This window comes from Tasmannia lanceolata, unplaced genomic scaffold (genome assembly GCF_043159265.1).
Source record: "Tasmannia lanceolata isolate RefF3 unplaced genomic scaffold, GAP_Taslan_0.1 ptg000007l, whole genome shotgun sequence".
In the NCBI taxonomy this organism is placed as follows: domain Eukaryota; kingdom Viridiplantae; phylum Streptophyta; class Magnoliopsida; order Canellales; family Winteraceae; genus Tasmannia; species Tasmannia lanceolata.
This window is the reverse complement of record NW_027518684.1, coordinates 3,463,300-3,485,172: the sequence shown is the minus strand read 5'-3', so window position 1 is coordinate 3,485,172 and position 21,873 is coordinate 3,463,300. Positions and strand designations below refer to the sequence as shown.

Below are 21,873 nucleotides of genomic sequence, written 5' to 3'. Positions count from 1 at the left end.
AGGGTTAACCATCCTCAACCCGAGGCTAGGGTTGGGTTGGGTCGGGTCAGGTTATGGTTGAAGGAATGCTATCTCGGGTTGGGTTAGGGTTAGCCTCAACCCGACCCAACCCAACCCGAGTTGCACCCCATTGTCATGTTGGCCTACCATGTGGGCCATGGTACAGAAGTGGCACAATATGGCTTGATGAATTGAATATGAACCGTTGATTGGTTTTGGTTGTAAAACCATTTGAAATCCATTCGATTGAAAGATTAATCAATTGGTTAGTTCACGTGCAATTGGTTAGGCAGTATATAGCACATGGCCCATCTGTGGGCCTACAATTTGGATGGTCCAGATGTACACCAAAGCGTGGAACTGTATCCAGCCTACTGAACTCTCATTGGTAATGGACCAATGGTACTTAACTTCATGCGAATCCAAGATCGACTAGTTTTGATGTTTTTAAGGTGGTGTGAGTGTACCACAGAGAGAAAGAGGGTGCCATGGCGAACCCTGTAGTGCCCGGAAGGTGGCGGGACCTCGACAAGCTCCTGCTCCGGCCCGGAAATCTAGTCGGACCCAACTTCGAACCAGGCCCTGAGGTCTCTCTCTCTCTCTCTCTCTAGAGAACCCTTTTCACATTCTATGGATTTCATCCATTTCACTGCAAATCCAATTAAAGTAATGACACCAAATGTTTTTTTCTCATATGGGTTTTGTGTGTGCAGTTGAGAGAGGACCTTCAAGAATACGCCAAGGTTTTAGTGGTGGGTGCAGGTGGGTTGGGTTGTGAGTTGCTCAAGGACTTGGCGCTTTCGGGTTTTCGCAACCTTGATGTCATAGACATGGACAGAATTGAGGTTTCCAATCTCAATCGCCAATTCCTCTTCAGGTTCATATTTCAATTTCAAACTCCTTTTTTTCCTTTAGGTCATGTTTGGTTTGCAGGAATTTTCTTGAAAAGTTTGGAAAGGAACAATATTTATTAAATTTCATACTGATCAGTTTGAGGTTTTTCATTTATCTTGGCTTCTTAGATTCATTACAAAAGTCCCAATGAGTGTTTATATAGAACACTCGAAATATAAACACAGATAAGAAGTAATAATGGAAAGAGATAAAGATAGAATCATCCTAATGTAACCAACTTTTGTAATCACTCTAGGTTACCTCTTCTAATCTACTTGCCCAATCTACCACCAAGACGATCAGACAGTGAGATCTCAACCCAATCCAACAGTGAGATCTCACATATTCTAACACATACTTTTTATACACGCGAAAAAATATATTACTTGAACCAACCCTATTCAATTGTTACCCAGAGGGCCTTGGATTTATGATAATATCCCTTTAAAGTAACCATAATCATATTATTTCCCTCTAAATCGTGGAAACATTTTTTGTCAAGAAAAAAAATTTCCGTAAGTGTTTTTCTTGCAATCCAAACAAGGCCTTATCGGGATGTCGGGTTCAATTTTCTCTGTTGTTGAATTGCTTTGGTGCTTTGGTTTTTTGATGAATCGATGAACTTAATATCGCTACCCGTGAATGACTGGAAACGTCTTGGAGGTATGTTTCTAGAGGTGATTAGTTTAACAACTAAGATGTAGGAAATGAATGTGGCCTTGCAGACAGATCATGTTTGTAGTTTGTACAATAAGAATGCTCATGTTGTACAATGAGAACGTGGTGCCCACCTTGCATCGGGAAATCTAGTATCCATTGCTTACTCTTTTTACATCTAAGGCAATGATCAACTCAATTAGGTATTGTCCATTTTTTAGCCCGCTAGCTATGTCACACGAGTATGTGTTGGAATTTAAGGCAATAAGCAATTAGCAGCTCATGGGTTGGAATTTGACACGGGCACTGAGTGTCTTTGGCTAACCTCAAGAAGGATCAGTAGACCCGGAAATATATGTCATCAATTCTAAAATTAAGTACTTATGCATAATAATATGGTTAACATCTAATTTATTGAGAGTTTCAGTAGGTTAATTAAATATAATGTTATATTTTCATATAAAAACCTCACTATTGTTTTTTGATAGGTAAGCTAGGATTGGACCTCAGAACTTAATGCTGAAGAACAAAGCCTAAACCATTTGAGCTACAGGCTAAGCCCCTTTAAAAAAAAATCTCACGATTAGGATGGATAAAACACAAAACCTGTTGTAACTATAAATCGTGTGGGTAGTATTCAAAAAAAAAAAAAAAAGGATAACAAAGATCTAGAAGTGTTGTATAGAACCAATAAAGTGTCGGAAACCAATATGTGTGGCATGACTACTTTGCCAATTTAGAAGAATCCTTGTAACTTAGCCTGACAGGGTGAAAAGTGGTTTATTTTGCTTAGTGTTGGCATTTCTGAGAGTGTCTACACAACACCATTATGTATTTTCCATTGCGATGCATGTATATTATATAGATGCATCTTTTACATAATTTTTGGGAGGCAGATAAGTGTCAAACCAAAATCAGAACTGGACAAGGTCCAAAAGCTTGAATTAGGAAATTCCAACGAGGAGTCGGGTGAATTGATATTCTGTAAATAATTGGAAATTGTTAAATTTATTTATGAAACACTAACAAACAAAATTTAAGATACAATATTCTGAACTGATTTATGATTCTTATAATGGAAACTTTAGGTGACTGCGGTGTTTCTCATAAAGGAAAATATAGGAAAGGAAAGGTATCCATTTCCATTATTAAAAAAATGAGGGGACTAGCCATTCAAAAAACAAAACAAAAAAAAATTCGAGAGTCATTTTCTTTTCGTTTCTTTTGTTATTATTTTTTGACGAGTAACAAAATATCTTTTTGACAAAGAAAAAATTTACGTAGTCAAAGTATGCACGTTATGGCATAGGTGTGAGAGTCATAAACATTGGTCTATGAACTCTACTCTTACCAATAAACACAGCCTCCCAATTTGCCTCCCTATGATTATGGTAAGAGACATGTTGATAGGACTAAATAGATCCATGAACACTATTCTTACCAAGAAATGCAGCCTCCATGTTTGATTCTCAGCTTGGATAACCATCTACTCACGATGACTCCTTTATCATAATTGCCCTCTCAAATGAGATAAGCAAACATTTTATTGAAGAGGCATGAAAATGATCTAATATCTTTAGAATAAGTTGTCTCTTTGCAAGAAAACTTTTTAAATTTTATTATAGATGAAACATCTATAGGAAACATTGTTTCAAGGGAGATGATGGACGGATTATAATTAAAAGAAGAAAAGCACCTTCGACCGTACAAGATAGAATAGTTTATAAGGGAGGCGAAGTATTTGCTATTGCTCATTGCTTACTTTCGTTTTTATAGGACTCGAGTACAAAGGGGAAGTGTGGTGTCATGTAATCCCATTGAATGCATGTCAAATAATGCTTAGAAGACCATTACAGTGTGACCGAGATGCTACTCATAAGGAAAGGAACACATCCTTCCATATTATCTATTAATATGGAAGAAGATTTTAAACCCAAGCCCTGTAAAGATGCGGTTTTGATCTTAATTCACAAGAGATCATAGAAGATGGCAATGAATTGGGAATCTGTAATTATCAAGGTTGCCAAGGCGGGAATCGAAAGCGGGATTCGAAAGCGGGAATCGAAGGCTCCTGAGATGGTGGGAAGCGGGAATCGTGGGTTTGCCAGAGAGTCGACGGGGATTCGTCGGGGAATCGTCGGGGATTCGCTGAGAGTCGTGGGGAGTTGGGATTCGCTGGGGATTCACAGGGAATCGCCTGGGAATCGGGGTTCCTATAAAGTGGGAATCGGGGTTTTCATAAATTGGGAATCGGGGTTCCCCAGAATCGGGGATTCGAATCAAATCACGGTTCGGATTCGCGATTCGGGGATTCGCCAACTCCAAGTACGAATCCTGCTTCTCTGGTAATTATTAGACAATAAGGATATCTTAATTCACAAGAGATCATAGTAGATTGCAATAAATCGGGAATCAGTACAACTCAACTCAACTCAACTCAACTATGCCTTTGTCCCAAACTAGTTGGTCGGCAAATCGGGAATCAGTAATTATTAGATAATAAGGATGATGCTCAATTGGCACTCCTTCCAAAGCCTCTAGTGTTAATACTTCATTTGTTTCGATCATGAATGCACTAAACTCTTTTGAGGCTTTATTTAGATTCATTTTTTCTTTAGTTTTAGGTTACAAAGTTAATGCGTTATTTGTTTGTTTCTCATCGTAAAAAATACTTCACATGTGCATATTTTTTGGAATTGTCAGTATGCTTCCTTTTTTTTTTTTTGAAAATGTTAGTTGTGAGAATAAGGTAATTCATAACATCTTTTTCCTACTGCACTTATGCACTCTTTTCTACTTGAAAATGCACTTATGTACTCTTTTCTCCTTGAAGATGACTTAAATCACACTAATTTCTGCTTATAATGGATTTTCACCATTTTAACTGGCAGTTCCTTTGGTTTTTTTTTTTTTCGTCATCAAATGCAATTAATTGTATTTACAGTTTGGTTAAACTAGATTTTTCCTTAGCATATGTCTTCAAGTTGCATTTTTTGCCCACTTATTACTAGTTAGAAGGTGTTTGTTGATTATATGCTGTGATAGTGTAGGCTTCAGGATGTTGGAAAGCCAAAAGCTGAGGTAGCTGCAATGCGTGTTATGGAAAGAGTTAGTGGAGTGAATATCGTACCTCATTTTTGCAGAATTGAAGATAAAGATATCGAGTTCTATAATGATTTCAATATCATTGCATTGGGCCTTGATTCCATTGAGGCTAGAAGCTACATCAATGCTGTGGCTTGTAGTTTTTTAGGTGTGGCTTCTTCTTCTTCTTCTATTGTTATTTGGGCCTTAAAAATTTCTACTATTACTTTTTTTTGTTGCTGGAGAGAACTCATATGACCCTTTTAGATGTCATTGCTTCTTTTAATCTTGCATGTATTGTTTTTAAGGTTTTAGGTTTCGATTTTGGTATACATTTCAGCTGGGACGGAAATGAAAACATGTCGGTTTCAAATGGAAATTTTGGTGAAAATCCTGTAAAATCATGGAAACATGTGGAAATATATGCAAATGATAGACATTTAAGATGAAACTTCAGGAAGTGCTAGAATAAGCACAAGTACACACCGAAAAACTATCATATACACAAAAAATACCCATGACATGCACTGTCACGCATGTATGAAAATTCTTTACATGCTGCATTTTACATGTGTTTCATAGAAATGTTTATACAAATTACATGCACTACATATCACATGCAATCGATATAAATATAATTAACTAAAAAATACTAATGTATTATACTACTAATACACATACGGTTTTGGTTTCAATATGCATTTCAATTTTAGTATATATTTAAGTGGGGATGGAAATTGAAACATTTCGGTCGTTTCGGGTCGGTTTCGATGGAAACTTAAAATCATTGTTGTTATTATATTTTATTTTATGATATTTGACTTTTTAGCTATTTGTATTCCTGTTATGTTAAGATCTGTTGTGATCATAGTTGTCATTTTCCTTTGGATGGGTGTTAAAAAAATTCTTTTGGAATGGAACTTTTTCGATGTTCTGCCCTTTTCAGCGTTCCTTTTAAAAAAGATATGACTAATTTTAAAATGTTATTTTTTAAATAAAAAGGTAGAATAACGATAAGAATACTAGAAAAATCTAAAGCAAAATATAAACACATATTTCTCTAGACCTGTCATTTATCAAAGCCATCTGAATACCAATCTAAAATCAATGTAGGAAGTGTCATCCATATAGTTTATGTTTTGCTATTGTCTTTCAACTAATAGGTCCGTGAGGACACCTTTCTAAGAAAAATGTATTGGCGAGTTCAGATATGATACCAAGCTTAGAAGCATGAATCTTCCCTCATAGATGTCGGTCCCGCCACGGAACTGTGATTCAACACTCTTTAGGAAGGAGCTTCCAAGGAAAGCGACCCCATGACGCTCTCAACCTGTTGGCGTCTTCATCTTTGCTGATATCTTAGAAATTTGGTGCATCAAACTCCGCCAACTCTTCAAAATACTTCATTGGAGCAAGCAAAAAGTCGTCTTCAGAAAGCATGGGGAAAGAGAGCATGAAACTGAAGATGGTTAGAAACTACTACTTTTTGATGTACTTAAATTTTGAAAGATATATGGAGATGGTAGAAATCTCTCTCTCTCTCTCTCTCTCTCTCTCTCTCTCTCTCTCTCTCTCTCTCTCTCTCTCTCTCTCTCTCTCTTGATGTTCTTGAATTTTGAAAGGCATATAAAGAAAATATTATATAAACATTCCCATGGCGCTCCGGACTTTAGACTCTTCTACACCTCCAAGCTTCCGCACACCCGCTCCCACACCCGCACCCGCTTCGTGCTTCTAATATACCAAGGGTTATCATATTGACGTGGTTCGATTTGAGAGACTTCCCATATTGGGTTCCCAAAAATTACCGAAGTATCGTATTTTTAGCCTCATTTGAAATATGATAGTTATTTTGAGAAATAAAAGCTTCCCTGTGCTACCATTCAAAAAAAAAAAAGAAGCTTACATGTGCTATCTGTTGCGAGCATCGTATCATGTCAGGCATTGTACATTGGGCCTACACAAGTACCCACGTATAGAGTGCCTTCTAGGTTTTCATTTGCTATTTTTTGAAACTTCATTGCAAGATGAGCCCGATATGTTTCCAAATATTTGCATGGTCTGTTCCAAGGAAAAGGGAAGATTCTTTGGAAGTGAGTCAAGTGACTGCTCATGCATAGTTTATGATTATGCAATGAGAGAAATAAGCACATTCCTATTCCACATATAGTGGCAAAGTGTAAAAAATTTATAGATGAAAGGTTACGAAAATCATCTGATCACAAAACAACATATGACAGATGTTGTTGGTTTGTTGCTTGCACAAGGAAACCTTATTGTAGTGTTGCATTACCTAAGAAGTTTATTGTAAACAATTAACAACCGGATGAAAGGGAGTTTCATTTAACAGTGGAGGAATATGTAATCATTCAAAAAAAAAAAAAAAACAGTGGAGGGATATGTAATGGATTTGTGATTTTTGAAGTTCCACTTGATTAGGGAAAGTTAATTCATCCAATCACAAAATAGTAGATGACAACGGTGATGGATTGGTGTTTGTGCGTGGGAAGCATACTGTGATGTTTCATAGATGGAAGAAGGAATGTGTTGACGATTTGAAGAGTAGAGTCTTAGCAGTTAACATGATCAACCATCTTTTAGTCGAGTTTCATTTAACAATGGGGGACGATGCACAACTGAACAGAAAGAAGAGGTCATTAGAATGTCTTTGTGTTTTTTGGAGTTTCCCAACTCAACTCAACAAAGACTTTGTCCCAAACTAGTTGGGGTCGGCTGTTTTTTAGAGTTTCAATTAGAAAATAATTCACGGACTAGAATTTTGTCTAAACTTTTGGAGGTTGTATCTATATGCGTAGGTATCCATTTTGAGTAGTCTATATCTCCTTCGAAGATCGACACGTGGGGTGGAGATGCAAGTGAGTACGATGGAGGCTCAAGAGGAGAAAGGTGCATGGGACAAAGTGGAATTGAGAAATCAAAGACTGGATATGATCAAAAAATCAAACGAATGAAAACATTGATGATGTCAGATTTGAATATATATATATAGACACACACACACACACACACACACACACACACACACAGAGAGAGAGAGAGAGAGAGAGAGAGAGAGAGAGAGAGAGAGAGAGAAGATCATGGACCCTACGATCGGGTATCAGACAAAATGGCTGATTGGGTCAGAGTTGGACTTTGGTTTCTTCAAGTCTGGTAGTTTGATGAGGAGCTGTTGTTGAGTTATGGACCAATAATTTCCCACTTGATCATGGACCTTACGATCGGATACTAGAGAAAATGGTGGTCTCTTGAGGAGAGAGAGAGAGAGAGAGTTTAGTTTCTTTTTAGTTTCTTCGAGTATGGTAGTTTGATAAGGAGTTGGGTAGAAGATGGGGGGGTGGGGGGGGTCGGGGAGATAATTTGGAATTACATTGGGGCTACTTTGATATTTAATTATCGTGTAATTTTTACCTACTTGGTTGGTAAAACTATTTAGGTCTTTAGGGGGAATGTTTAGGGTGGGACAGGGAACAGAAAAGACACCTTGATTGTTGTCATTTATGGGAGTGGACTTTTGTTTTCCTTTGGCTGTGTCCAGATTAGTTAAAACTTTTCTTTTTTGTTTTCTTGTGATGTCTTACTTTCGGTTTATAATTACTCAATCAACCTCACTTCTTCCCCATTACTATTTTTTATGATGTTTCTTTCAGGATATGCTTCTATTTCATCTATCTTGTTGATGCATCAAATTTATGTGGTTCTTAAAGTAACTAGAACTTTCTATCATCTTCCTGATTTTATGTAGTATGTCTCTATCATTTTTGGGAAATCTAGAGTATGATTCTGAAGACAACCCAGTTGAAGAAACAATCAAACCTATGGTGGATGGTGGAACTGAAGGTTTCAAGGGCCATGCTAGGGTTATCATGCCAGGGATAACACCATGTTTTGAGTGCACCATCTGGCTTTTCCCTCCTCAAGTAAAATTTCCTTTATGCACCCTTGCAGAAACCCCTAGAACTGCTGCCCATTGTATTGAATATGCCCATTTAATTAAATGGGATGAGGTAAGCAAGGAAACCTATTTCCACTGTTGTTTTCAGGAGGTGGTTTTGGACAGTCTGTGATTAAGTTTGTTATTTATCTTGTAGGTGCATAGTGGGGAAACGTTTGATGCAGATGATCCAGAACATATGCAGTGGGTTTATTCGGAGGTTTGACTTGCAATTGCTAGATGTCCGTTTCTTAAAACCATTATTTCTACATATCTTTTACTGATACTTATCAATATCCTATACAGGCCCTCAAGAGAGCTGAGCTTTTCGGCATTAGCGGAGTTACGTATTCTGTCACTCAGGTACAATACAGCTGTATGAAATCCATCTCTCCAAAAAGCAATATCATTTTCTTTCCTGTTTTCTGCATTTTTTTTGTTTTGGGTATCAGTTTTTTTGGATTGGTGTCCAATCATTTCAACTGGTCAATATCATATTTTGGGTCAAATGAAATTAATTACCTATATTGCTTGGATAAATTTCTCTTTAAATCATAAGGTATAGTTATAGTAAGGGGAAAATTTTGAATGCCATTACATGTCCAACAATCAAAGATGGTCTTCTGAAACCAGTTTATTGTTTGCAATCGCTCCAGTGCTGATGTGATCCGACTGTTGGATCTTTACTTTTCTAGTTGATACATTGTTTATTTTTGTTTATCTTTGATTACATTGATGGCTTATCGCTATTTTTATTTTATCTTATTGGACCTATTAGTTACTTTTTTCTCTGTATTAGTGATGGATGCATGCGTTAGTTGCTTTATGTAGAATCACTCATTGATGGTTTATCTTTAAAGCTCATTCTCATAAATTGTTCATTAGTAATATCCTTCTTTAATGATTTTCTTCTTGTGCATCCGTATGTTGCTCATTGGTACATTCAAGTTATGTGCCAATAGTTTTCCCTTTCTTTGGTACTGAATAGTCTGAATGTCCCTCCCGATTAATAGCAGTATGATAATACAGAACTTCTGTGCTGCTTTACAGGGTGTTGTTAAGAATATCATTCCAGCAATTGCTTCTACAAATGCGATCATATCAGCTGCATGTGCTCTGGAAGCCTTAAAGATTGCAACAGGATGCAGCAAAACATTGTCCAATTATCTGACGTACATCCTTTCTCATATCCTATTTTTGTGCACTTTTGAACATCCAGTAGTCCATCGATAGATGGTGATATGATATCTGGGTTGAATAGATGGGCTAAGAACGATTTTTCGTACTGACTTGGATTACATCTGAAGGTTTCATATTTTGTCTTTGTAGTAACCCTGGGGATAAAAAATAAATAAATTAAGGCATCGATATTTCTTGATTGGAAGGTAGTGTTAAATGTGTTATTGATTGTGGATCATGTTGCCATATTTTTTTTCCTATCCTCAAATAATCTGCCACAATGTTATGAAACATTGAGCTACTGTATATGAAGTTGCAACAGCAATGGCAGTGATTTGAATAAAAGAAAGCTTGCCAATGGTTTCTGTTTTTAGCTTTCATAGTTATGCGTTCATCTAGTCCCGGCCTCTGAAGAACTAGAATCAAGAAAGGAGTCTCCTCAGTATGGTTGGAGAAACTTGAAGCCCTGAGACTGGTCGGAGAAAAGAAAAATCAGCACATGAGAGAAGATTTTGAAGCCCATCTAATATAAATCCGTAACTATGAACCACCTTTTTTTTTTTTTGAAATGTCTCTATCTTCTTCTTCCTATAAGAAAAGAAATATCAGAAATTCGGTAAGCGGTTTGTCGACTGAAATAAGCAACAACTGACCAGTTTTATTTCTGATTGATTTAGCTACAGCCACATTGGCAAATTCAAGAAATGGGCAACTGAATAGATACGCCCATCTCTTGGTACATGTAGCCACCACTATGAACCACCTTGTGCTAGCAATTCCAATCGTTGAGTCAAGGGAATCCAACTATAAAAGATTATGCAAATGACTTTTACCATATGCAAACTAGGGTCCTACTCGGTAATAGAGAATCAACTTGTAGCTTGATATGTTATTGAGCTGTTGTTCTCAAACCTCATTAAATTACAATTGGTTTGGGCAGTGCTTAGTGAGGGAGAATTGCCCTCTTAGGTCGAAGTTCTATTGGAAGGACTTAATTGTCAATTCCATTCCGTTCCAGATTAAAATTTTCAAAAATTTCATTCCAGAATGGAATCCAGAAAAATGCAAACAAGACTTTTGGACAGAATTCCAGAAATTTTCAAAAAATTGGACCATAATTTGGTGTTCTAGAAATTCTGTCTTGAACACACTATTTGGTGAATAGTGTTCCTGCGCAGCTGCTCAGATAGCTTATCTGAGCAGCTGCTTCAAAAACTCATGTGGCTCCACATTTTTGGGGTGATCCAAAGCATTCATTTGGAAGGCCCTTCCATGAATAGGGTGTGTACCAAAAATGAGCCCTTTAGGATCATCCTAACCCTGCCATTTGTGGAGGGAAAAAATGGTCAGAAACAGTGTCTGTCCATTTTCCCCTCCTCCTTTGATTGGGTTAGGATGATTCTAGAGGGCTGATTTTTGGTACACACCCTATCCATGGAAGGGCCTTTCAAATGAATGCTTTGGTTGGATCACCCCAAAAATGTGGGCCACATGAGTTTTTGAAGCAGCTGCTCAGATAAGCTATCTGAGTAGCTGCGCAGGAACACTATTCTATCTCTCTCTCTCTCTCTCTCTCTCTCTCTCTCTCTCTATATATATATATATATATATATATATATATATATATATATATATAATTTCTACTAAATGGTCTGTATCTTTTGTAGGTATAATGGTCTTGCCGGCCTTCATACTAAAGTGACCGAGTTTGTCAAAGATACGGATTGTCTTGTCTGTGGCCCTGGTGTTCTCGTTGAGCTCGACACTTCAATTACTCTACAAAAGGTTTGTACATATCTTTTTTGTAGTTTTGTTACTTAAAATACATGTGTTTAATTAACCTTATTTTACTCTAGTTTGTAGTCACAAGTTCTATTTTTTTCTGAACTAGTTATTGTAATGAAGCTTTTAAGCCACTTTGAGCACATAGGATAACAGGACTAGTTCTTATAAACTAATTATTTTTTTAGATTTCTTTGATCACTTGGTTTAGCAGAAGCAGTCTCTCAATTGTAATTCTCGTAGACTTTTAGTTAAAATAACTACTTTTATGTTGTGTAGAAGTAGTATATTTTCAGGCTACATGGAATACCAATCTGGTTTACTTTCCTTATGGCTTTGTATGTGTATTCATTTCATTTGAACTTTCTTCCTAACAAAAGAACTTGGAATTTGTTTTGTTTTGGTTTTGTAACTGAACACCTGGTTTTATTTAAGTGATCCAATTATATTGACAACCTTTGTTATGAATGCATTGTGTGTCGGTCACGTCTACTAGAATGCAATTGCCTGCTTTTGCAATCTTTTCTTTATAAATATCATCATATCAAATTGGTATCTTTAGGGTTTGTTCTTGCATTATCTGATGATGTAGATGTTGCTGTAAAAAATAAACACAAGCTATGGATATGTATGTATGGCTCACAAGTCACAACATAGTTGGATGAAAGTTTTCAGGAGATAATGGATATAGTGTTGAGTTTATTATAAGACTTATAGTTATCAATTAACTACTTATAATATTTAATAGTATAGTGCATGGTTTGCCATTTAAATGCATTCATTCCATTGTTTATTTAAATTATGAATGTCGACAGTGTGCAACATTTAAATTATGAATGTCCACATTGTGCAACGCAAGCGTGAACACGAACAGGGACATGCAATTGCTGGTAAATCACACAAAAAGCTTTTGGAAGCTTGTTGAATTCATAACCTGCTAGTTCTCTACAGCCAAAAAAATGAAACTGAAATGGGGAATTTCAAATTTTATTCAGGGCTACTTTGTTAATTTTACAACCTTTGGGCATCCAAAAGTAGTGATACCCCAGTACTATCTAAGAATTCTTTGTTGATTCATTGGTAAGAGTATCTCATGAAGTCCGTATTCGATGTCTTCTTCAGCTGAAATCTGGAAATAATCGATTTATTGAGCACATGATATTGCCAACATAGGAGCATCTATAGTGAACCAAGCGAAGTCCATGTAGACCCAAAACCATGTATATGTCATGAAGAGGGTAAAAAATGACCCAATAATGGGCCCTGACATCAACAGAGGGCCCCACAGAGGCCTGACACTCAAAATTAGGAATTCGCTAAATATGTCATTTGTCTTGTCTGATTTTCTTTGAATTTTTTAACCGAAAGGACAAATTGACATGGTGCCATGCATAATTTTAAGACTTACAATACAATTTTTTTTTATAATTTAGTGCTTGTTAAAGGTTAAGGTGTCTAATTCCCAAGTGGGGATGTAGCCTAACTGTTTAGTTGGCTTGATTAACCAATAGGTTACTGGTTCAAGCCATGAGTCAAGCCTAAATTCTTTACCTAGTAACGCAGTACTTTCAAAACCTATACGAGATTAAATAAAGACAGGTCCTCATATTTTGAAAGAGAAAATTTGTGATAAGCTGTGTTGTATGGATTCTTTGCCCCCTTATGCCGAATCCCCGTCGACACATTTTGAGCTTTAAGTCGCCGAGTGGATGATAAATGTGTTGCATGATGGTCCCCTCCCACCAATACTGTGAAGTTAAATTTTAATGGTATTTCTAATGGGAACATAGGATCTGAGCTGTTGTGACTTCAAACTATAGGTGTGTTATAGATGACGAAGTTGCTGTCATTAAAGTATTCTTTGGTACAATTGGAATTGTGGATTCCTATGAAGTGGAAGTTCGAGCTTAACTGGAGGGATTTAGTTTGTTTAAAGGATGATCCATCTTGCCATTCAAAAAAAAGAAGGACAATCCATCTAGTTTTCTTAGGGTCAAAGGTGACTTGGCTAATGTAATACTGCAGGCCTCCAAGAAAAGCGAAGGGCCATGGAGATTAGTCAATTTCACATACTAGACTTTCCCCCTTCTTTTTCTATATCCCATGTAGTGCTAATAATGTGGCTGATGGTTTGTGTTGATAGGGAGGTTGAAAGGGAGGGGGCTGCTTTACTGCTATCGTAGTTGTGTTTATTGTTCTCCTTTGGTATTTTATGCACTATTTGGGGTTACCTCGACTGCTCTTTGTATTTTTTTGCCTTCTAATAAAATTTATTTTATCTTAGAAGGAAAATTACGTTATCTTGTCTGACCTTTTAACTTCTAAGATGGGCTGTTATATGATGCATGTGCATATTTTCCCGTGATCCAATCCATTTACTTTTTCCTGTTATACTGGCAGTGAGGTCCACTTTTCAGTGATCCAATCCATTTATATTTTAGGCCTTGCTATAGGTGGGCCACATGCCAAAATTCAACTCTATCAGACAATTATAAGCCTCTAATTTTTGGCCTTCAAAAGGATTGGTAGAAGGTAAAAAAGCTAATGCTTGCATTTATCGGCAAAGCATCCACAAATCGAAGGTTTGGAATCATACAATTAGGGAGAAGTTTGGTGGCCTTCGAAGATTTTGGACTCATTAGTAAGGGGTTTTTTTTTTTTTTTTTTGGAATGGTACTCATTGGTAAGTTTAATAGGGAAGATCCAAAAATCAAAGGGTTAGGAAAGTTTGATGGGAAAGACTCATGGGGCATGGAGAATCCATAGCAAGGCCGAGCAAGTAAATGGTTTGGATCATTGAACAAGTGGCCCTCATTTGCACTTTTGCTCGTCCATACGTTCCCATAGATAATATGCACATGCATCACATAATAGCTCAGAATGTTTTTTTTTTTTTTTTTTTTTGCGTGGGTGGAACATGATTCAATTAGCAGATCATATAAATATGTTTTTATTGGCGATATAAAACAATCTTTTTCACCTGATCTGTCCTCTCCCCTCCTTTCCCCCTCGAGCTATCAACTGTAATATCCTTTTCTTTTTAATAAATCCTGGTCATGGTCTTCCTTAATTACTCCTACTTACCACCCACCCACCCACACACGCACACACATGCACACACACACGCCCGCCCGCACATGCAGCATATATCATCAGATCATGGTTTTGGCTTTTGAGGGTCATCCATTAGGACCTTACTAAAAGGCCTTCCTCTGATTAAATATATCCTTCAAAATTAAAAAAACTTCCTCTTGGTAAATATGTGTGCATATGCTATGATGATACAGAATTTTTTTCCCAATATCTTTCGGGTTGCCATATCTTAGATCTCTATAGCAACGCACTACCCATACTTGGGCAGCACTGGCTTTACCAAGATGCTGCATTAAGGTTTCATTACAAATCTTAGAAGCACGAAGCGGGTGCGGGGGCGGGGGCGGAGGCGGGAGCGGGGGCGGGGAAGCGTGGGGTCTAGAAGAGTTTAAGTTTGGGAGCGCCATGGGAGCGTGTATGTAATATTTTCTTCATATATCTTTCAAAATTCAAGTACATCAAAAAATAATAGTTTCTAATCATTTTCATATGTATCTTTCAAAATTTAAGTAAATCTAAAAGCTAATTTCTAACCATCTTCACCATCTTCATTTGTGTACACTCGTTCCTCGTGCCTTCTGAAGATGTACACGCCTTTGTGCTTGCTCAAATGAAGTACTTTGAAGAGTTGGAGGAGTTTGATGTAAGGAAGTTGGTGATGATGGGACTTATAGAGTAATAGAAGCAGGCTGGGAGCATCATTCGAGCGGTTCCCGTCTCTCTGGGGTCGCGCTCCCTGGAAGCTCCTTCCTAAGGAGCGCCGAATCGAGGTTCCGAGGTGGGAGCGGCACCTCGAGAGAAGGTTCCTGCTTCTAAGTTACAAATCATGGTTTACTTGCTAAAAGTGTGTTGCAACAGACAAGCCATGAAATAAATATGTGTAATGATGGTGGCTGGGAATATGGATCATTAAGGTAGTACAGAGGCCTTTAATGATTATAACTATCATCTGGTCCATGTTTTTATTCAATTATTATTTCATATGTGGAATGTGGATATCAAAGACATTATATGATTGATGCAGTCAAAATGTACCTCTGGATTTCTAGTTGGAAAATCCACTTTCACATCGGAATGGAGAGGATTACGGATATTGTGAATTGTGTGTATAGGTCTTGCTCTCCAGTTTATTCACAAATCTAGAAAGGTAGGAGATTAAAAGAGATGCATTGTGGGTATAGTAATTACAGGATGATTGATGTATAGCACAAGGTTGCCAGGGCGGGAATAAAAAACGGGATTCGATTTGGGATTTGAAAGTAGGATTCGAAGGCTCCGGGGATGGTTGGGAGCGGGATTCGAAATTTTGCCCGGGGAATCGCCAAGGAATCGTCGGGGAGTCGCCGGAGATTCGCAGGAGAATTGTCGGGGACACCCATTGTCAGTGTACTTTGCAATCAAATCCACTGGATTTTTCTCACATCATGTACATTAGCCCCCTTTGCAATCAAAGCCACTGAATTTCTCACCCATTGCCACTGACGCTGGGTGTGGGGTGATCAAAATGGGCTTAAATATCACTCACCTAAACCATTCTCAAGCCTGGAAACCTCTAAAGCTGTTAACCATTCACATAGAAACCGTTCAAGAGGGGGGGCGGGGAGGGGGTTATATACGGGGAATCGCCGGGGAAACAGATTTCACGGAATGGGATTCACGGTTTTGGGTAATGTGAATCCGCGAATTTTATTATCAATGAAATGCGAATCCATAAATGAAGAATCACGATTCCGGTGGAAAAGAAATCGTGATTCCCAAATAGGGATTCGCGCGATGAAAAGGATTCGGGATTCCCCTATTTTGGGGAATCAAACTGAATCCCGAATCCGATTCACGAATTGGGGAATCGCGATTCCCCACCTGTGAGAACGAATCTTGCTTCCTTGGTATAGCATCAGAAAGCACTGCATCACTCACGAAGAAGGAATTCAATCATACTTAGTTTCCAAATTCTGCATTTGGTTGGAAAAAAAATAGTGAACCATTCGTGCAAAATTGTTGAGTTATTGCAAATTCCCCATGTTTTTAAAATTTCTTGCATTTAATGAATTACTGTTGAATTTTTCTAATGAATTCTTTTTTTATTGGGAAAAGGAAAAGCTTTGGTTTTTATCATGTATATTTGCTATATTTTGCTCTTTCTGTTCTTTATACTTTTGTTTTTCTCTTTCTTTCTTTCTTTTGAGATTTTCCAAATGTCCAAACTTTTGTCTCTCCAAATCATTCCGAATCTGAACTCGGTAATTAAAATTATGCTTCCATGTAAGTACTTATATGTGTCAGCTGATTATATCACTTGGTTTCTCAAGTTCTATTTTCCCTTGATTCTACTTGGAGCTTGTATTTATTTTTTATGTTCTTTTAATTTGTGCGAAACAGTTTATCGTACTCCTTGGAGAACACCCGCATCTGCTTTTGTCAAAACCAAGCGTCACACACCGAGGAAAGAATCTATACATGCAAGCACCTGCTGTACTAGAAGAAATGACGCGACCAAATCTACAACAACCACTCTTCAACCTCATGGGTAAAGTCCCAAAAGATGTCATCCATGTGAATGGTTCAACTGTTACGAATGGCAAGAAAAATTCATGCTTAAGGAAATTGCGTGTTGTGTTCAAGGGAATTGTTGATGGGGTTACTGATATGGATACGGCTGGCGGGGCATGAATTTTCTACCCCGCACCCCCTCTTTCATTTTTACTTGAAAGCAAGCAAAAGAAATTTCCCAAATTTGAGGGAGCGAAAAAGGGCTTCGCAGTTTTAAACATTTTGGCTTTCTGAAATATATTCTAGGACTTTGGCATGTTGATATATGTAATTTGTCCAAGAATAAGTTATATCATCAGCACTTCAGCTGTGATGTATTAGGATTGTTAACATGGTATATCTGATGGGTATGGGAAAGACGCTGCTAGAGGAAAATATGGATTGTCTAAATACAGATTTGAGGGAAATCTATGTCCAATTTGAGAGACTTTGTGGAGTTTTTTCTATATTCCTGGCTTCTCCAACTGTTTGTTCTTTGCTTTCTCATGATAGGATCCAAAATTTGGCTGGAATGAAATTTTGAATGGGCACCCTTGACAATGAGAATCACTTGAAAATAAACGTATTGTTTTTGGTAGCAAACTGTTAATCCTAGGGGTACAACTCGGGTCTATTTTTGGGAATTCAAATTGGGTTTTGGCTTCTCTGATTTCAACTCATTTTTTTTTAGCGAAAGCTCAACCCGGCCCGACCCGATCCATACACCCTCATTAATCCTTTCAAATATAATTTCTGCCATTTTCATCTGAGGAGTTCTAAAATGAAGGGCGCCCTTGCAAAAAAAGGGATGAAAGGGCGCCCTCATTGGTTTTAAATCACCTAAGTACATTAAAGGGATGAAAAGTCAAAGAACATTAAACGCACTTTGGTGATTTACAACCAATGGAGGCACCCTTTCAGTTTAGAGCTCTTTTTCATCTAGTTTTGTAACTTGGGTGCAACTCGGGTCGATGTATAAGAATTCGGGTTGAGCTTTTACCCTAAAATCGGGTCGGGTCCAGGTTGATTTGTACTTCAATTTTTAGTAAAAGCACAAACCACCCCTAATTTTTAGAATTTCTTATTCATCTAACAACACAGTTGAATTAGAAACAATCAAACTTGATTAAAAACATTAAAACTCAAACTTAACCATTAAATGGGTATTGTTCATATCTTATATAACAATCATAGAGGATCGCCTGAGCACCGATGCAGTTGTTACAAGTGTCGACCAAGTGCTGCACTGCCGAATGGAGACAGGTGGCGCAGTCTGAGAGGGAAGCATTACATGTGGCGTGACCAAAGGCAAAAGCGTTAGGGAACGGAGAGATGTTATGGTAATCATGACCCATTCTAGGTGGCGTGATGGCCTCCAGCTCGGCTATAACATAAGCTAGACTAGTAGCAAAAGGATCGCCTCTAGTGTACCTCCTACTGTTGTATAGAACAGCAGTAACATTTGTGTTTGGGTTACCTCTAATCATGTTGCATAATCCCAAAATCTCTATGACTACTAATAGTTTTGCAAGAGAACCCATCTTTGATTCTTTCTTTCTTTCTTTCCTTCTTTCTCTGTCTTGAATGGCTTTTTATTTGAGCATCAATGGTTTTTCCATCCATTTTGATATTTTTACTTTCTTTGTTCTCTGCAGTATTGGAGAGAGCCTTTTTCACTGGCCTTTTCTTATGTTTCTTGTGTTAGCCTGGTTTAGATGTTCCTTTCTTTGTCTTTTTCTTACTGGCGGTTCAAGTTACACACTAATAACCCAAAACCTAATGCGTGGGTTTGAATTGGTGGACTCAGGCACCGGAATCGGAATCCTATTCTGATTCCACCCCATGTAACATTTGCACAATCCAGATAAGCTTGGTCACGACTAGTCTTATTGGGTCATATGCCATCTCTCCATCAGACCCGAATTATTATGCAACCCATTTAAAAAATAATTAGAAATTATTTGAATTGAACCTTTTTAAGTTCAACACCTGTTTTTTCAGATCCTTCATGGGATTGATGATTAGAAAGAACATCCTTTTGTGCAAAAATAAAATTAATTATCATCAGCCTACAATTCCATGTAGCTCTTAAAATCTCTGCCACAACTTTTGGCCATTGAGTCCCTGTTTCAGTACGCAAACCGTGTGGAACCCATCACACCCATAATTCAATACCCATCTCCCCCTTCACCCAGAATAGAAGAACAAGTAAAGCATAAGAAGATAAGTAAAGTACTTGTTCACAACCAAAAAGAAAATAAGAAAGAGAAAGAAGATTAAAAAGGAGCAATGTATGTTCAGATTGTGTTTCACGATTAGGAGGAGGGTAACATGGGTGGGGCCCAAACCCACACCTTGGCTTAGGGTTTGATTGGGAAGTGATATATTGGCCACCTTTTTTCTTCAGGCCAACCTCCTCTAGTGTATTTATGACTACACTTTTTACACTAAAAGGGGTGGTCAAGGGAAGAAAAGGGGGCGAATATATCATTTCCCTTCAGTTTCTCCAACTTGGCAATCGAGTAGTTGACGTGGAGGGAACCATACCTTGTTCCATATATCTTGGTAGTGAGGGGATTAAAGAACTACAAAAGATGGAGTAAAGAAAATGATCTCTTTCTTATCTTTGGATTTAATAACTTTGCAAGTTCCTTGCCCTCAATCCCTCATCCATATCCCCAACAGGATATGGGAAGTGATTTATTCGCCCTTTTTTTAAACTTGGGACAGCCCCTATAGTGTATTTATAACAACTCTTTTAGACTAGAGGGGGCTGTCTCAAGTAAGAAAAGGAGGCGAATATAACATTTCCCATTATCATATTTATGGGGACAGACACATCTTGGCCAACTGCACCCATGACCCCACAACCCTAACTCCCTCACCCAAACACCAGCTATTAAAACCCATTCATACCCACACAACTGGAAAAAAAAAAAGAGGAGAGATAAGAGTTATCTAAAAAAAATCTATCAGTATAACAAGTCTGCTCAAATCTCTAGCTGGTGCTTGTAGACATGGAAGTGACCATGGAAGTAGATGATGATCTCTTCTTTGCAGACCTCAGTAAGAGAATCTCGCTTCTTATCATGGAGGAGGAGGCTGATGACTCTTCGGCGTGTTCCTCTTCAGCTTCTCTCCATGTAAATCTCTCTTCACTCCTCTCTGCGAAACAACTAATTAGTTCCAAAAGCTTAAGCTGTTAGAGTTGGTGTTATTTAATCATTTATACTTTAACATTCCCACTCTCATGTGGCCCCTCTTTTATGGGTTGGCCATACGCGTGGCACATGAGGCCCCTCTTTTGGGTTGGCCATACACGTGGATTTTTAATACCCAGGAGTTGTTGGGTTTTGAGCTAAAGACCTGCCGTGAGGCAGTAGCTTTGATGCCATGTGAAACGACCAGTTACTCCAAAAGCTTAAGCTATTAGAGTTGGTATTCTTTAATCATTTATAATTTAACACTATCTTCTCTTTGAGTTTGAAGTTTTAGTTAGTTTGAGAGTTTGAGATGAGGAATTGATGAGTTATTACATCAGGCTTTCTCTCACCCAATTGGGATACCTTTTGCTTACGAGAAGACATACATAAGAGAAAGCAAGGGGACCGGAGTTTTCATTCCTCAATCGTTCGTGCCGAGGAGGAAGAGGCGATCGGGAAGATTCGCTTCCTTCAACACAAACTCCTATAGACAGTATGATAAATCAAGAGAAGTCTCCCATGGAAGTAATAAGGATAACTTGTGTTGTAATTATTGTAACCCAAGAGTCAAAAGGACCTAATTAGGTGGATAAATCATTCTACTTTATGCTAATAAAGCTAAACTTGCTTTTGTGCTAGTGGGTTTATATAAGCTATGAAGAATGATGGCTGGCTTGTAATTGTAGCAAGACCTCAAGTAGTGTTGGATAAAACAGATGGATGTATGAAAAATAAAGGGATATGAGATGGGTGTTTTCTATCCATGACAATATGTGGAGTTTAAATTGACGTTTAGAAGAATGACTTTTCCCATGGGCTTGTGGTTTTCTCTGCTAGGATGTGGGAGAAAATGAACTCATTTTACTAGAGTAGGAGGTCTCAAGGCCTCTTTGGATGCTACTAAAATTAGTTCTTACATGCAAGCAAGAGTATTTTTATTTAATTTTATTTGCAAATGGGACATGAAGGCCACTTTGGAAGCCATTAACTGTATCATTTCTAAGTGTTTCTACGAGGTGAGAACCTATTTTATAGAGAAAATAATACATGTATCACAAAAAAAAAACTATCCCAACCTTACAACCTATAACCCTCTTCTTCTCTAGCTAACCCTGAAAATTGTCCACGTTCGCCCTCTCTCTCTCTCGTGAAAAAAAAACTCACACATTTTTCTCTTCTCTCTCTTACAATTGTGTAAAAGACACCCTCTTGTCTTGCCATGTCCATGGAATTACCGACTCTAATGAGGCGAAGATAAGACCGGTGTATCAAGGAATCACATCAAGGAATCAGAATGTTAATTATAATGTTCTTGATAAGGTCATAGTGGAGGGTGATTCCCTGAATGCGATAAACTGGTTGAAGGGAAGCTCCCTTAATGCGGGTGCTTAAGAGGGTAGAAGAAGAAATTAGCACATATGAACACAACTAAGAGAAGAAGAAAAATGAGAGCAATGCTCAACCCAATTGATATAGCATCAACTACATAAGTTTATCAAA

At 37.8% G+C, this 21,873-nt stretch overlaps 3 protein-coding genes and 1 non-coding gene across 4 annotated transcripts; 2 read left to right on the top strand and 2 right to left on the bottom strand.

Moving 5' to 3' along the window:
- Positions 1 to 424: 424 nt before the first annotated feature.
- ECR1 (E1 C-terminal related 1) lies at positions 425 to 17,637 on the top strand. The gene is made up of 9 exons (XM_077384544.1): positions 425 to 587; positions 714 to 877; positions 4,602 to 4,804; positions 8,428 to 8,660; positions 8,745 to 8,807; positions 8,894 to 8,950; positions 9,638 to 9,759; positions 11,434 to 11,551; positions 17,021 to 17,637. Exons 1-9 carry the CDS (start codon positions 489 to 491, stop codon positions 17,309 to 17,311), a joined length of 1,350 nt encoding a protein of 449 aa, XP_077240659.1. The 5' UTR covers positions 425 to 488; the 3' UTR covers positions 17,312 to 17,637.
- Positions 10,367 to 10,452, bottom strand: LOC143882394 (small nucleolar RNA snoR109). Its single transcript, XR_013252233.1, has one exon. It is a non-coding gene; the product is annotated as a small nucleolar RNA snoR109 (small nucleolar RNA).
- A 681-nt stretch (positions 17,638 to 18,318) lies between the features above and the next one.
- On the bottom strand, positions 18,319 to 18,711 carry LOC143881255 (antifungal protein ginkbilobin-like protein 1). The gene has a single exon (XM_077384242.1). It carries the CDS (start codon positions 18,709 to 18,711, stop codon positions 18,319 to 18,321), a length of 393 nt encoding a protein of 130 aa, XP_077240357.1.
- Positions 18,712 to 19,882: 1,171 nt separating this feature from the next.
- Positions 19,883 to 21,135, top strand: LOC143881465 (uncharacterized). Its single transcript, XM_077384543.1, has 2 exons — positions 19,883 to 20,313; positions 20,712 to 21,135. Exons 1-2 carry the CDS (start codon positions 20,188 to 20,190, stop codon positions 20,952 to 20,954), a joined length of 369 nt encoding a protein of 122 aa, XP_077240658.1. The 5' UTR covers positions 19,883 to 20,187; the 3' UTR covers positions 20,955 to 21,135.
- The last annotated feature ends 738 nt before the right edge of the window (positions 21,136 to 21,873 follow it).

Excerpts from the sequence above, each read along its gene's own strand:
- ECR1 (XM_077384544.1), top strand. The coding sequence starts at position 489 with ATGGCGAACCCTGTAGTGCCCGGAAGGTGGCGGGACCTCGACAAGCTC. Across the intron at positions 8,951-9,637 it reads TTACGTATTCTGTCACTCAG|GGTGTTGTTAAGAATATCAT; the intron begins GTACAATACAGC and ends GCTGCTTTACAG. Across the intron at positions 11,552-17,020 it reads CTTCAATTACTCTACAAAAG|TTTATCGTACTCCTTGGAGA; the intron begins GTTTGTACATAT and ends TGTGCGAAACAG.
- LOC143881255 (XM_077384242.1), bottom strand. The coding sequence starts at position 18,711 with ATGGGTTCTCTTGCAAAACTATTAGTAGTCATAGAGATTTTGGGATTA.
- LOC143881465 (XM_077384543.1), top strand. The coding sequence starts at position 20,188 with ATGGAAGTGACCATGGAAGTAGATGATGATCTCTTCTTTGCAGACCTC. Across the intron at positions 20,314-20,711 it reads CCTCTTCAGCTTCTCTCCAT|GCTTTCTCTCACCCAATTGG; the intron begins GTAAATCTCTCT and ends TTATTACATCAG.